Source organism: Podarcis filfolensis (genome assembly GCF_964270895.1).
Source record: "Podarcis filfolensis genome assembly, chromosome: 1".
Taxonomy (NCBI): Eukaryota; Metazoa; Chordata; class Lepidosauria; order Squamata; family Lacertidae; genus Podarcis; species Podarcis filfolensis.
This window is the reverse complement of record NC_139604.1, coordinates 122,513,899-122,529,692: the sequence shown is the minus strand read 5'-3', so window position 1 is coordinate 122,529,692 and position 15,794 is coordinate 122,513,899. Positions and strand designations below refer to the sequence as shown.

The 15,794-nt window shown below is 43.5% G+C and overlaps 2 protein-coding genes across 4 annotated transcripts in view; one reads left to right on the top strand and one right to left on the bottom strand.

Moving 5' to 3' along the window:
- The window catches only part of LOC310766010 (uncharacterized protein), a 776,685-nt gene extending 761,984 nt beyond the window's left edge, over window positions 1-14,701 (top strand). For both annotated transcript variants that reach the window (XR_014549920.1, XM_083621730.1), the window contains one exon: window positions 10,817-14,701. The gene's annotated coding sequence lies outside the window, so the exon portion shown is untranslated. The remainder of the gene's footprint in view (window positions 1-10,816) is intronic.
- ASPG (asparaginase) overlaps window positions 1-15,794 on the bottom strand; it is a 63,376-nt gene that overhangs the window by 33,751 nt on the left and 13,831 nt on the right. For both annotated transcript variants that reach the window (XM_083614919.1, XM_083614918.1), the window contains exons 4-6: window positions 8,330-8,455; window positions 6,190-6,273; window positions 4,937-5,063 (exon numbers count right to left, since the gene is read on the bottom strand). In XM_083614919.1, coding sequence (XP_083471045.1) covers window positions 4,937-5,063; window positions 6,190-6,273; window positions 8,330-8,455 — 337 coding nt within the window. The remainder of the gene's footprint in view (window positions 1-4,936; window positions 5,064-6,189; window positions 6,274-8,329; window positions 8,456-15,794) is intronic.

The following is a 15,794-nucleotide window of genomic DNA, read 5'->3' as shown; positions in this document are numbered from 1 at the left end:
GACTACAGGTCCAATCAGCCACAATCTGCATGGTCAATGGGAGATGAAGTCCCAGACATTTGGAGGGCACCAAATTAGAAAAGGCTGACTTACACAATGCTGAGCTGGACCAGCCTGACTTGGCGTAAGGCAGTTTCCTATGTTCCAACTAAAACCAACAGGTTAGGTATCCTTAGAGTAATGCTGAAAGACATATTGACACAATTTAGCTTCTCTGTCAACCACATCTGTATCCCATCAAGCCTCCCTCTCTTCTCTTTCTGTCATAGTATTGCAAAGAAACTAAAGGCTGGGGTACTGGTAGTCACAAAAAACAACAGGTGCAAAATATTGGCAGTGATGCTAGAAAGCATTTTTTAAATTTAATTTTTTGGAGGGGGGTTGTCACCTTTTGCCAGTGGTGCTGTGCCTCAAACAGCACAGGCTGACATGCAGTAATTAAGTTGGCACTGATCTGATCTAGAAACAGGGAAAGCTTAGTCGATTTCATTTCTTCATGTCAGGCTGACATTAAATGCACAGACAAACCTATTTGGGCGAGGAGATGTAGGGAAGAAAAGTTACCCAACTGATTTCAGAATTGTTAAACTGCTTTAGAGAATCACAATGTGAGCACATTAGGAAATTGCCTCCTGAGACAAAGAAGAATTCCGAGATATTCTAAAAAGTAGAAACATGTGTTGTAAGGATTCCATAGAAGCAGCACCAATAGTCGTCCCCTTCCACCGAGCACACAGCTTCGGGAGGGACGCACATGGAGTTGTGAGGGAGGAAAGGGACACCCGCCTAGCCAGCCAGATCAGCCGAAACAACCCTGGCGATCAAAGGGGTGACAGATGTCGCAGCCAGATCGCCCTCACATCCTGGATGAGGCCAATGGCCCATCTAGTCCAGCATCCTGTTTTCACAGTGGTCAACCAGATCTCCATGGGAAGCCTAAAATCAATATCTGAATGTGATTGCATTTTCCCCACTTGTGATTCCCAGGAAAATGGTATTCAAAAGTACAATGTCCCTGAAAGTGAAGATAGAACATAACCATGATGTCTAGTGGCTGCTGATGGCCTTTATTGCCTTATTGTTATCATAGAGTCATAGAATCATAGAGTTGGAAGAGACCACAAGGGCCATCGAGTCCAACCCCCTACCAAGCAGGAAACACCATCAGAGCACTCCTGACATATGGTTGTCAAGCCTCTGCTTAAAGACCTCCAAAGAAGGAGACTCCACCACACTCCTTGGCAGCAAATTCCACTGTCGAACAGCTCTTACTGTCAGGAAGTTCTTCCTAATGTTTAGGTGGAATCTTCTTTCTTGTAGTTTGGATCCATTGCTCCGTGTCTGCTTCTCTGGAGCAGCAGAAAACAACCTTTCTCCCTCCTCTATGTGATATCCAGGGAAGCTCGTTGTTTCAAAACCATCAGCAGTAAGAACAAGCCTATCTGTTGATGTCAGAGATACCATATACCCATTTAGCATGTGAAATGCCACTCAGAATATTGCAAACAAGCCCTACTCTCTTTGTTGCACATAGTAAAGACAACACTGTTGAAAAGTGGGGGAGATTTAACTAATCCAAGCACGTTATGGAGAGCAGTAGGACTCTGGTTAGGCAACATGCAGGAGTCACGCTACAATACAGGTTTGAACTCATTCACTTCACGGAGTGCAGTAGCTCTGAGAAGAGACACCTCCCTAAGGAGTGAGGGGGGTGCCTGAATTCAGTGTTACGAAATCAAACCAGAAATGCAACTTTCAATGAGTTCCGACAGACAGAGGCTTTCTTCTCACCTCTTCTTTTCTAGGCAAAAAGTAAGTCAGACCCCATTACATAGGTTTGTGAAGTATTCATTTTGAATACAGGGAGGTGGCCAAGAGGTGGAGAATCACAAAGAGCCTATGGGTGGATGTTCTTGAAGCAAAGCAAGGCACAGTTCAGGCACACACATACACACACAGCCCTCTTCTCATGGCACTAATTTTCTGCAAGATAATTGATTCAATTTTTGTAAAAGAGAGATATAGAAAACTATGCCACCTAGATATTCATGACAAGAATAAACATGCCTGCATTTATAGCGAGTAGGGTAGTAATGGAAATAGCCTTCATCTAAACATACCAAGAAGGGACGCAGGTGGCGCTGTGGGTTAAACCACAGAGCCTAGGACTTGCCGATCAGAAGGTCGGCGGTTCGAATCCCCATGACGGGGTGAGCTCCCGTTGCTCGGTCCCAGCTCCTGCCAACCTAGCAGTTCGAAAGCACGTCAAAGTGCAAGTAGATAAATAGGTACCGCTCCAGTGGGAAGGTAAACAGCATTTCCGTGCGCTGCTCTGATTTGCCAGAAGCGGCTTAGTCATGCTGTATGCCGGCTCCCTCGCCCAATAAAGTGAGATGAGCGCTGCAACCCCAGAGTCAGTCACGACTGGACCTAATGGTCAGGGGTCCCTTTACCTTTACCTAAACATACCAAAGTGGCTTGATCTTTCTGGAAATGCATGGCTTGCTTAGGACCACTTCACACATTTTTTAAGTGTGGCCCTAAGTTGTTTTATGTATACTTTTAAAAGTTTACGTTGCAATTGAAAGGAAAATGTGTTATCATTGAAATGGAATTCCAATGGCAAACCCAGGTTTGATGTCACGTGGAAAATAAAATTTAGCATTGCCAGATAATCACAGTGGTAGCTTTGGTCCCTCCTTACACAGAATCCTAGAGCTAGAGGCAGGGCTTCTAGGCCAGACTTCACCAACTTGCTCTTATTGTTTGGGTCTTGTTCCTCACTCTCTCTCAGCCTTAGTTCCCTCTGAGTGAAACAAGAACAGTACGGCTGCTATACACCCATATTTTCCTGGATAAAACTGGGATTTAAAAGGTGTAATTGATGTCCTGGTTTTTGAAATATAGCAACCCTGAGAACAGGATCGTTGAAAGCTTCTTTAAACAGAGTCAGGTGACTGGTCCTCCCAGTCAGTTCTTAAGCAAGGGCCTTTCATGCACCTTGCTCCCTGATCCTTTCAACTGAAGATAGCAGGGACTGAACTTGTGACCTTCTGCATGTGAAACATGTGGCCTTTCACTGAGTTAATAGACCCTTCCGAAACTAGTGGGATACCAGTGGCCAGTCTTACAGAGTGAGGATTAATTCCATGAAGGCAGTAAAGAATTCTGCAAGAGTCCATTTTTAAAGAAAAGCCACTCATATATTATGAATCAAAATAACATTTAAATATAGTGGGTTGTAGCCAACAAAATGTTGCATCCATGCAAAGATTTCTGCTTATGCACTGGAACTTCCCTCTTCTCCTCTTGTGCTTAGGCTGGGCTCTGTGACAAATGATGCAGATCAGGCAGTTCCACTAACTGTAAGGCAGAATTCTACACTGACTGGCAGCAGCTCTCCAGGGTTTCCAGCTAGGCTCTCTCCCAGTTGCACCTGGGATTTAACCTGGGAGCTTCTGCATGGAAAGCAGATACCCTAGCACTGAGCTACAGCCCTTACCCACCATTCAGCCAGATGTTGACAGACTGAGCAGAACTCACCTCCATAAATCCCAACAACATATTCCTATTTGTTTTTACCCAACAGTCTTCACAGTCTGCAATACTGGCCTCATTGTACATCTCCACTTCCTCTTCATCATATAATTGCTGGAAGTGAAACAGCACCACCCTTACCTATCTGTCTGTCTGGCACCTGCCATCCTAGACTGACTGTGGGAACAGAAAGTTAGACTTTTGGAAACAAGTGTATGTATGTAGCATGCCTAGTTCTGCAACAACTCTCCCAGGAGGATCACAGCACAGAAGTATTTGTGCTTGATAACTTCTCCTGAAACAACATTTACCTTGTCACCTGGGGCAGCAATTTTCTATCCAGGGCCATTCATTCTTTGCACTAATCCCTGGCTAAATTCAGTTCCAACAGAAATAGAGCTTGTAATAACCTACCCCACACCCACCCACATTATTATTCAAATTTACTTATTTTGTCTAAGTGAGCTCAAATGCCATATTTTAAGCCTGAACTTGAAATCTGTTTTTTAAAAAAATATTGACAGTTTTGCAGAAGTCGGAATTTTGTGGCAGTACAGAAGTGTGGATAACAGAGAGGAGAAATAAAAAGGGTAGTAACAAAGAGATACAAATAAAATGCTATCCCCTAAGCCCACTCCAGAGAGTTCGAGGGCTACAAACTTGTTTTCTTTTTTAACATTCATTCATTCATTCGTCACACAAATTTGTACACCATGTATCAGCCTGAAGTCATCAAAGCAATGTGCACGTTAAAAATTCAATAAAATTCAAAACGTAGAAATCCTAAAATAAAAATAAAACCGTTCCTACTAAGTCTATAAACAATAAAACAATTTCTATAGATGTAGGGGAAACCTCAGGGAAAGTCTTCTTAAACAAAAATGTCTTCAGTAGGCACCTAAACATCACAATGCTGGAGTCCTGCTTAATTTCAGCTGGTAATTGTTCCAGAGGGCTGGAGCTGCATCACCGAAACCCTGGTTTCTAGTACAAACTAAGTGCACTTATGGGGCATGTATTAATCTCAGCATCTGAGCAGCACAGGTGCCAGGTAGACATATTTGGGGCATGGCAGTCCCTTGGGTAAATTGGTTCCAAGTTGTCAAACGCTTTAGGTTTTAAAAAATAAAGCTAAAACCCTCAGAAATAAAGCTGGCCGGAATCAAGCTGATCCAGAAAAACAGCAACATGACTCCACATGATTTTGTGTGATAGTATCCAAAGAAGAAGTGGTATGGAACCTAACATTAAAGTATACAAGCAATGGTGCGGCCAGAGTCCATGAACAAAAATGGCCGCATGTATAAAGATGCTTGACCTAGTACTGCAACAGGTCAGGAAAGGGTTACAGATGGCATAATTATACAGCTGGAAGGACTGAAATCACAGCATGGCTTACTTATAATATCCACCTCAGCAGTTGCAAGTGAAGGCAGGTTAGGTGAGGAAAAGGCATTGAAGCTCTCTGCATCCACCTTAGTAACCCGGTTTCCCCTGTACAGTTTATTATAAAAGTACAGGCACACCTACAAGGACGAGAAAAGGAACATGTCAGTTTACAAACCTTGTAATTAAAAGATCCAACAGATTTATTTTTTTTTTTTTTAAAAAAAGCCTGACTCTTTCTTTAAATATAATGAGAATGACTTAGGAGAGAGTTATAAATACAATGAAAATTATGTAGGAGAGGTTTATATCTCTTGTGCTTTCAAAAAGTGCCACCTCTTGTCACTTAAGTGTTTGGGGTTTTAGACTATTGGAACTAAATATAAGCTAACAGCTTGTGGCATTTCCATCCAAGAGCAGGTTTGGCAGCTCTCACGGTTTGCCAAGAACCTCTCAAGTTGAGACCCAGTGACTAGGATGTTAAAAAGTGAGGGTTGAAAGGGACTCTTACCATAAGACGTGCGCTGCTCTTGAGTACACTGTGGGTATATAAAGAGCTTCAGAAGCTTTAGAATGGTTGGGAAAGCACGTATTATTTCTAGAGAGGCAGACAGGAGCGTAGGCCCCCTTTGTACCACTGGGGGCATTCAGCTTAGCACACACACACTCCAGTGAAAAGCACTTTCCCCTAAGCAACACTTTCCTCTAGTAAGTTGGCTGCTGCCAATTTTATCCTTCTGTGATGGTGGTGCTCTATATTACTAATGTTTGGGGGGAATTAGTAAGCAATATTTCTTTAATAACTGATATCAATTCGAAATGGGATGCTATTTTCTTTTTAAAAATAATTGTGAGGTGTAGAAACATTTTGAAAAAATCAGTTGGGCATCTGCTAATTTCAAGTTAATGGAATGGTATATGTACAAAATAGAATTTGTAAAGAGGAGAATGTGTTACTATAAAAGGGACATTCTGGGTTGTGCCAAAAAAAACACCCCTATCTTTAGTATCCTAAATTAAAGGAGGTGTTATTTTATGTTTGGGAATGTATAACCTCAAATGCCATTTGTTGTTGTTTTATAAAGCTCCCCTATCAAGAAGATAAACTGAAAATTACACTTCTCTTTCAGTTTGTACGCTGACTGCAATATCTGAATTTCTGCAAAATCTGAAATGTCAGTGAAAGGACTGGGGTGATAATCATCAAGGATAGAGAGGCATGCAGGACAAGTTGAGGTAAGGCTAGCAGCAAGAAGGTGACCGGACCTCAGGGATTACAAATTGTCCAGCAAAGAGCAGTGACCCCAGAAGATTGGCTCTACCATCATTTCTCAGTTCGTATATGGGTACCTAGAAAGAAAGAGAATAAGAAAAGAAATGACTGCTGTTGAAAACACACACAGCAGCAGCAGCAAGATAGGGGGCTGGAGGAGACTCTGGATATGTAATACAAGCAAGTGTAAATCCATGAATAATTAATGCAACGTTCTCTTATCAGATGATTTATTGGAATGTGGACGTATTTCTCCATCATTCTAAACTATGGCAGATGGTGGAATTTCTCCAGTTGAATTTAAAATATATTCTCCCCAACCCTCATAAAGTTATCCTTTAATTTTGCATATTCTTTATGCTGGAAGAAATATCACTAGCCAATTACGACACACCCTCCCTCCCCCAGTAGACAACCTACAGCCTTGCATATTATTTGGAAACCTCAGCTAGTGCAAAATGTGGCAGCCAGCTGCCCGATGGGGCTGGTTCACCGGCAGCCCATTATCCTGGGACAACCGTGGATTCTCCTTTGGCAGGTGACTAGGGGCAAAACTGCCAGTGGCAAGAGAGATCTATAATCAGACCTTCCTTTGCTTTGGTCCCCCCCCCCCCCGCCCTTTACTGTACTTCAAAACATTGCACAGTAGACTGCTAATGTCACCACACCACTAATTCTGATGGAAGAGAAGCCTAATTGTTCCCTTCAACACCCCATTTCCCCACCCAAAATCACCCCCTCCAAAACTGCTATTAGCCCCACTGGAGGAAAGACGCTGGCTATCTATACTGTATTTCTCTTCCCCCACCCCCCAAAGCAAGGCTACTAAATAATAATAATAATAATTAATAATAATAATTTATTATTTATACCCCGCCCATCTGGCTTGGTTTCCCCAGCCACTCTGGGCGGCTTCCAACAAAACACTAAAATACAATAACCTATTAAACATTAAAAGCTTCCCTAAACAGGGCTGCCTTCAGATGTCTTCTAAAAGTTTGGTAGTTATTTTTCTCTTTGACATCCGGTGGGAGGGCGTTCCACAGGGCAGGTGCCACTACCAAGAAGGCCCTCTGCCTGGTTCCCTGTAACTTGGCTTCTCGCAGCAAGGGAACCGCCAGAAGGCCCTCGGTGCTGGACCTCAGTGTCCGGGCAGAATGATGGAGGTGGAGACGCTCCTTCAGGTATACTGGACTGAGGCTGTTTAGGGCTTTAAATGTCAACACCAACACTTTGAATTGTGCTCGGAAACGTACTGGGAGCCACTGTAGTTCTTTCAAGACCGGTGTTATATGGTCTCGGCGGCCGCTCCCAGTCACCAGTCTAGCTGCTGCTTTCTGGATTAGTTGTAGTTTCCGGGTCACCTTCAAAGGTAACCCCACATAGAGCGCATTGCAGTAGTCCAAGCGAGAAATAACTAGAGCATGCACCACTCTGGCGAGACAGTCTGCGGGCAGGTAGGGTCTCAGCCTGCGTACCAGATGGAGCTGATAAACAGCTGCCCTGGACACAGAATTGACCTGTGCTTCCATGGACTGCTGTGAGTCCAGAATGACTCCCAGGCTGTGCACCTGGTCCTTCAGGGGCACAGTTACCCCATTCAGGACCTGAGAGTCCTCCACACCCGCCCGTCTCCTGTCCTCCAAAAACAGTACTTCTGTCTTGTCAACCTTAATCTGTTAGCCGTCATCCATCCTCCAACCACCTCCAGACACTCCAGACACTAGTGGTTTTAGGGTAGGACAGCGGTGGATTATGTCCAGTGGACCTGGAGCCAGTGCTAATGACTGGCTAACCTAAGTAATTCCAGTTTTCTCCCCATCCTCCTCTGTGTTCTACAAAGGCAACACTGAGACCATGAACGAGGAAGCTGACAGCCAGTGCCCTGGACTGGTTGTAGGGAAGGAGGCAGGCAGGTGGGGGCTGACTGAGGGCAGAATGAGTTTGTTGGGGCCGTGCCCCATTTCCCCCAGTGGAACAGCCTTGTGTCCCCTATCTGTGAAATAAGACACATTAAGCACATACCTCCCAAGGCTGCTATGTGTAAGAATGAGACACCCACCTTGTACATGTCAGCTTAACTTTGACACAAGACAGAGCCCACCCTGCTCCGTTTTCAAGGAAGCAGCTTACCTGAGATCCCGTCAGAACAATGGTTTTACCCAGGTTCTCACACATGAAAGACAATGCTGAGGCTGTATAGGCCATTGTGTCTGTGCCGTGAAGGATCACAAAGCCATCATACTTTTCGTAGTATATCTGTTGATAGAGAACAAATTTCTCACATTAAGAAGATAAATTATAAAAACGGTCAGGAATGATAGTTTGGGGAGAGTCAAACAACATGAATTTTTAAAGGGGAAGAAACTACACCAACTAAGCTGATTTTTCAGTACAGTACTATTTTCCTCTAACATGCTGTTAAATAATTTTCAAATGACCAAATGCATTCTAGGTGCCAACATTCAAATATTGAAGCAACATACAGTGGAGGCAGGGGGAACAACTATTGCTTACATTTTAATTTTTATTTGGAATGCTGTTTTAATATTATTGTATAAGTGTATATACTGTATTTTTCTGTGTGTCAGATGCCCCCGTGTATAAGACGCCCCCTATTTTCCCTATTTTGGGGGACTCCAAATTAAGAAAATGGGGGGATATTGCCAGTTGCTGAGCTTTTTTTAGGGGGGATTGCCAAAACACGCTGATCTGCCTAACCTACCACTCTGCCACTCACACGTGTAGCAAAAGCCACCTATCGTCTCTCCCCTCACCTATCATCTGTCCCCTCGCCAATCGCCCGCCCAATTGCCACAGCGACAGCCAATCAACACCAGCCCTTGCTGCAGCCACCAATAACACGCACAATAGCCACTGACAATCTCTGGCTCGCGGCAGCAACCAATCCCACTCCCCACACACACACTATCCGTGTATAAGACGACCCCCATTTTTTAACATAATTTTTTAATAAAATAGCCTCATCTTGTACACGAAAATGTATGGTATATGTGTGTTGGCACATAAAATGTTTTGTAAATCACCTTTAAAGGTGGTATAAAAATAAATTTCCTCTCATCATGATAAACCATGATTTGTTGTGACATACAAACACTGCCATTGTGAGACAATTCTGGTTTGGTTTTTTAAGTGTATATTTAGCCAGAAGAACAAACGAGACTTATTAAGATTTATGTATATATACCACCTCTCCTCGGAGATACTCAAGGTGACGTGCCTAGGGAGGGATTCAACATCGCACTAAGCTAATCTGTTCCATCAGGGCAAGCATTTCTGTTTGCCAGATGGAACAATCACCCCTCTCTTCCCTCCACATGCTGTTTTGGGGGTTATCTTGGACCCCTCCTGAGCCAATTTCTGGAAGCACAGGGTAGAAAGAAGTCCCATTGCTCAAGCAGAATGCCTTGTGCTGGGGTTCCACTGCTGGGACTCATTAGTAGAATCCCACCCGTAATTCTGTCCTCCCCATTTCATTCTCACCACAACCTTGCAAGGTAGGTTAGGCTGGGAGACAGTGACTGGCCCAAGGTTACCCAGTGAGCTTCATGGTCTCACAGGTCCTAGTCCAACAATCTAAGCACTACACCACACTGTCTTATATTACCAGGAGGCAGGCTGTGTGCCTAACAACAAACAAAACAAAACACTGTACCAATGGAGCCATATTTACTTGTTTATTCCTATCTCGCATTTGAATGTTTCCTTCCAGAGAAGCTCTGACTTGAACATAATTAATTGTTAAAGAATACAGCCAACAGAAAATGAAGTTCTTTCAGTAGCTAATTATGAGAAAATTCAAAGACCTGTTCTTCAGTGTATACATATTAATGATGTGTCCTTAACCAGAGGAAGACTGCTAATTAAGAAAAGCTTAGCAGTTGCTTTAAAACAGGAATGTTAACATATGCAAATGAGTCATATGGTCTGATTTCTTTGTCGCCTCTTTTAGTTGGGGATTATACCATTTACGGGAACAGATTAAGCAAACTGGGGCCATTGTAATAGTACATATGAGAAGGAAGCCCCAGCATCCAATCTCAAGAGAGGCAAATCACTAATGTAAGGCTGCCCTCTTCTGTCCAAAAGATGGCATGCAGCTGTATACAGTTGTCCCTCGGTTTAAGAACAGTCCGGTGTAAGAACGATTTGGTTTACAAACTCCACAAAAGCGGAAATAGTGTCTTGGTTTGAGAATGGTCATAAATCTGACATCAGGAATCGCAAGACAGAGAAGCCAGTAGGAGAACACTTCCACCTCCCAGAACATTGAGTACAGGACCTCAAAGCAGCTGCCTTATTACAAAAGAATTTCAGAAATAGACTCGAAAGAGAAGTTGTTGAATTACAACTTATCACTAAACTGAAAACTATAGAGAGACCTTGTCTTAATAGAGATATTGGATTCCTGTCTCATTACATATGCTAATCATCGGCATACTATCCCTTGCTTTTTCCTTAGGACTAGTTACAGATAGGTAGCCGTGTTGGTCTGCCATAGTCAAAACGAAAAATTTTTTTTCCTTCCAGTAGCACCTTAAAGACCAACTAAGTTAGTTCTTGGTATGAGCTTTCGTGTGCATGCACACACTGAAGAAGTGTGCATGCACACGAAAGTGTTAGTTTAAAGCAGAGTCCCGTGCACAGCAGAAGGATGAGGAGTACGTGCTGCATACTCTATATTGCTTTATTTAAAGTTCAAAGCGATTATATTACAGAAAGACATCTTGCCTCTGCCGGAGCAGAGAAATGCATCCTCTCTCCTCGACAGCTCGGAGAGAAAACACCAAAGTGAAACTGCAAAGAACAGTGAAAAACAGGAAAACCAGTGTACGTCACATCCAGTCTCCCTTTCCCGTGAGAAACTCCAACAGTACAGACTGTGGAATGTAAACACCTGTCTCGTGACAAGCCCTTTCGCTGCACAGTGAAGGAAAGCAGAAACCAACATCCTCCCCCTTTCTGTGAACATCACTGGGCAGCGTGTTCGTACAATATCAGTACAAACCCAACTTTTGCACATAGGTACAGTGTTGATCCCTGGATACAATCTTGGACAATACATCAGCAGGAATTTCATTACCTGGCATATAGGACACCGTTACGAGTCCCTTCTGAATACATTCCCTAGCATGCTGCAACTTTAATTGCAAGTGCTTTGTGCTTTGCTTACAACCTTCAGACTTCAGCAAAGCTAAACATGCTTTGTTGTCCTGGTAAACCCGGATTGGACATTTGACAGGAATTTTCATATCTTTGCACAATTGTATTAACCATTCACAATCCTTAAGTGAATAAGACAGTGCATTCAGTTCGGCTTCACAAGAACTTAAGCTAACTGTTGTTTGCTTCTTGCATGACCAATCAAACAGACCCTGATTGTACATGTAGCAAACTCCAGACGTACTTTTCTTGTCTGTAGTGTCACTTCCAAAACTTGCATCTGCAAATATCTCAAGACCACCAGACTTTCGATTGTTAAATCTCAGTCTGTAATGCATAGTGCCTTTCAAATACCGCGCTATGCGTTTCAGAGCTTTCCAATCCTTGATACTAGGATTGTTGACTTGTCTGCTCAGCAAATTACAGCTAACAGCAATGTCTGGTCTTGAACATCTGGCAATGAAGTTTAGCTTGCCTAGCACACTTCTGTACAATGTAGTGTCAGAAAATGCTTCTTCAGTGTCATCTATCTGATAACCTGTTGTCATCGGTGTGTCTACAGGGTTAGCATCCATCAGATTTAGTTTGCTTAACACATCAGCAATTTTCCGTGACTGGTGTACTAGAATGATACCATCTTGATCTCTCTCTATTTCCAGAGATAGGTAGTTGTTTACCTCACCAAGATCTTTCATGTCAAAGTGCTCTTTCAGTTGAGCTAGGGCGTTATTGTACATTGCGACATCTTTCCAAAAGAATAATAAATCATCAACATAAAACAAACAGTACAGTTTCTTTTGCCCCTCCTCTTTGACAAATACACATGGATCAGCTTTCCCTTGCTGAAAACCTAGAGAAAACAATACTTCAGTGAGTTTTGTGTGCCAACACCGTGCACTTTGTTTGAGACCATAAAGGGATTTCTTCAGAGCACAAACAAATCCTTGTTTTACCTGTACGCCATCAGGTGGAAGCATATAAAGTGATTCATCTAGAGATCCATACAGAAAAGCTGTATTAATATCATGGTGACTAATGTGTAGATTTTCCTCTGCAGCTAGCTTGAGCATAAGCCTTATGCTTTCATACCTCACTGTGGGTGAGTAGGTCTCGTGATAGTCTTCACCTGGTACCTGTGCAAAACCTCTGGCTACCAATCTGGCTTTGTGTCTGACTATCTTGCCATTTTGATCTGTCTTCGCTTTGAAGACCCATTTGCTTCCAAGCAGTTTCATTCCTGGAACTACTGGAACTAGCTCCCATGTTTTGTTCCTTTCTAAGGAATCAAGTTCAGCCTTCATGGCATTTAACCATGGCTCAGCTTCCTTTGAATCCAAACCCTGGATTTCTTGGAAACTAGAAGGTTCAAATACCTTCTTGGAGCTTTTAACAGCTGTTACTGCTATCGTAGCAAATTCATCAGCAAATCTCTTTGGAGGTCTGCCTTTTGTGGCTCTCTGTGACCTACGAATTAGCCTTAAGTCTTCAACACTCTCCTCTTCCTTCTTAGGAGAAAAACGACCTATTGTGAACAATGGTTCCTCCAATTCTTGATCAGAGCTTTCAGAGGGTCGCATAGAGGCTTTCGCACTCTTGAAATCCTCTGAATCACCCGATTCAGTTTCAGATTCAGACTCAGAACCTTCATCAGTGGGTGTGGGTTGTTGTGGCTGCTTTTGACTTTCCTCAGTCTCATCACCGTCATCAGGATAACATTGGAAAATTCCCACATTCTCCCCCCACTTTGCATTGTACTCAACACTTCTCGTGAGCTTAATTGCCTTAGAGTCAGTCATCATTATTCTGTAAGACCCTTTCTGATAACCTAGAAAAATACCATGCAATCCACGCTTGTCTAACTTGGAATTTTGTGGTGAATGAACCCACATGTCAGAACCAAAAATTTTCATGTGTTTAATGTATGGCTTCTTGCCAAACATCTTCTCATAGGGGGTACAACCAATCGCTGAAGATAACCTGCGATTGTAACTGTAAACAAAACACGAGAGAGATTCGGCCCAATAACTCTCTGGAAGATTGGCATCATGCAGCAAGGTTTTTAACCCTTGAAGCAATGTCTGATTTGCCCTTTCCGCAAGTCCATTCTGCCATGGCGAGCGAGGACTAGACAAATCGTGTTGAATTCCTTTCTCAGTCAGAAAAGCTTCAAACTGCTGAGAAGTGAATTCTCCCCCGCGATCACTGAAAAGAGTCTTTATCTTCTTACCATGCACATTTTCCAACCAGGCACAGAATTCCTTGAACCTAGGAAAAGCCTCTGATTTCTGCTTGAGATTGTACACAAAAATATATCTGGAAAATGCATCAATGAGAACCATGAAGTACCTATTGCCACCCAAAGAGGGCGCTAGTGGTCCAACCAAATCTGCATGAACAATCTGGTATGGTTCCGTAGCTTGCCTACTAGACACCTTACCTTTCGCAGCCATTTTTACCTTGTTTGCTGCGCATGCTTTGCACTTCATGTGGTACCTGCAGGGTTTAATAGTCATACCTTCAACCAAGGCAGGCATTTTAGATACTGCCTCAAAATGCAAATGACCAAATTTTCTATGAAAATCATGAATACATTCTGCATGCAAACTTTTGTTAGAACCTGCAATGCAACAAGTGTCATCCTGCACAACATCATCATAATACAAAACAAACAAACGATCAACATATTCAGCATGCAATACATAATCATTTTTCTTTGTGATGATGCACTTCCTGTTCTTGAAGGAAACGTCAATGTTCCGCTCATTCAGCTGTCCAACGCTGAGCAGATTATGTTTGGCATCTGGCACGTAAAGCACATTCTGTATCGATAAGTCCAAACTGTGAAGAACAACAGTTCCGTAGCCTTTACTGGGAATTGTGTGGTCATCCGCCTGGTGAATCGCACCTTCCTGCGGTGTAAAAGACACAAACAGTCTCTTATCGTTGCACATGTGGTGGGTCGCCGCTGAATCAACAACGAAGAAAGATCTAGACGTCTTCTGGACCTCTGCAACCTTTGGAGTGAAGCGTGAAACCATAGCCTTGTGCTGCGTTGTCCTTGACACCGGACCTTTGCCTTTGCCTCGGCCTTTTCCGCGCGATGAGCTTTCGCTGCGCTGCTCTGTCTTGGCCCTGGGATATCTGCATTCCCTCTTCATATGGCCTAGACGTCCACACGAGTAGCATTTCACTGCCTTCAAAGCTTTGGCGCCATCTGGTGGTTCCACTGCACTATGGGACGACGTCTGTGAAGACTCCCCCTTGCCCATGCAGCTAGCACCCCGGCGATCTGCTTCATTTAAAATCACGGCAGTAACATAATCCACTGTTAGCTGAGCTGTTGGTTGCACAGCAATCTGGGTTGCAACAGACTCCCAACCTGAACCCAAAGATTGTAGTATCATGAAAGAATACACAGCCTCTGGAAAGTTGAGTCCTCTCTGTTGCAGCTCATGTCTCAGATTTTGCATCTCCATCAGATGTAAACGCACATCTCCACCTTCAGCAAGAGCCATATTATGCAGCTTGTTGAAGTAAAACATAGTGGATCCAGCTTCTGTCCTTAAGTGAGCCTCTCTCAAAGCGTCCCAAATTTCTCTGGCTGAGGTCTTATCACGCAACAGACAGAGCTCTTCCGGGGATACTATCAATGTAAGAGTTCCCCTTGCTTTGGAATCCTTAGCTGCCCATACATCTGTAACTGGAGCTGGGGGGTTGTCTGTAATCACCTCAAACAAACCCTCTTTCCGCAGAATTGCCTCTGCATACAGAACCCAGTCCGCGTAATTCTTCTTATTGAGCTTTGGAATCCCACAAGCATCCTGAAGGGCCATCATGACTCTGGCATTAGCCTTCAGCGTCATATATGCTGCTTTAAATCTTGCTGCGTCACTGCTGCAGCTGCCTTATTCCAAAAGCGCACTTGAAAGTTACTTTCGATTTCCCCAGCATAGTAACTTGTGCCTGGGAGCCTTTTGCCTATTCCCAGCAAAACGGCTTTAAAGTTAAAAGTCCAGCCATAAGGCCATTAACTAGAAGCTGGCAGGCTGCCCGGAGCAGTAGCACATACCTCATCAATCATCTTGACACGCAGAGCAGATTCTGATCCGATCTGTCCCTCTGCATTCCGATCCCTTGCCGGCACTCCGATTCGACTTCTGGAGCCCATAACCACGTGTTAGTTTAAAGCAGAGTCCCGTGCACAGCAGAAGGATGAGGAGTACGTGCTGCATACTCTATATTGCTTTATTTAAAGTTCAAAGCGATTATATTACAGAAAGACATCTTGCCTCTGCCGGAGCAGAGAAATGCATCCTCTCTCCTCGACAGCTCGGAGAGAAAACACCAAAGTGAAACTGCAAAGAACAGTGAAAAACAGGAAAACCAGTGTACGTCACATCCAGTCTCCCTTTCC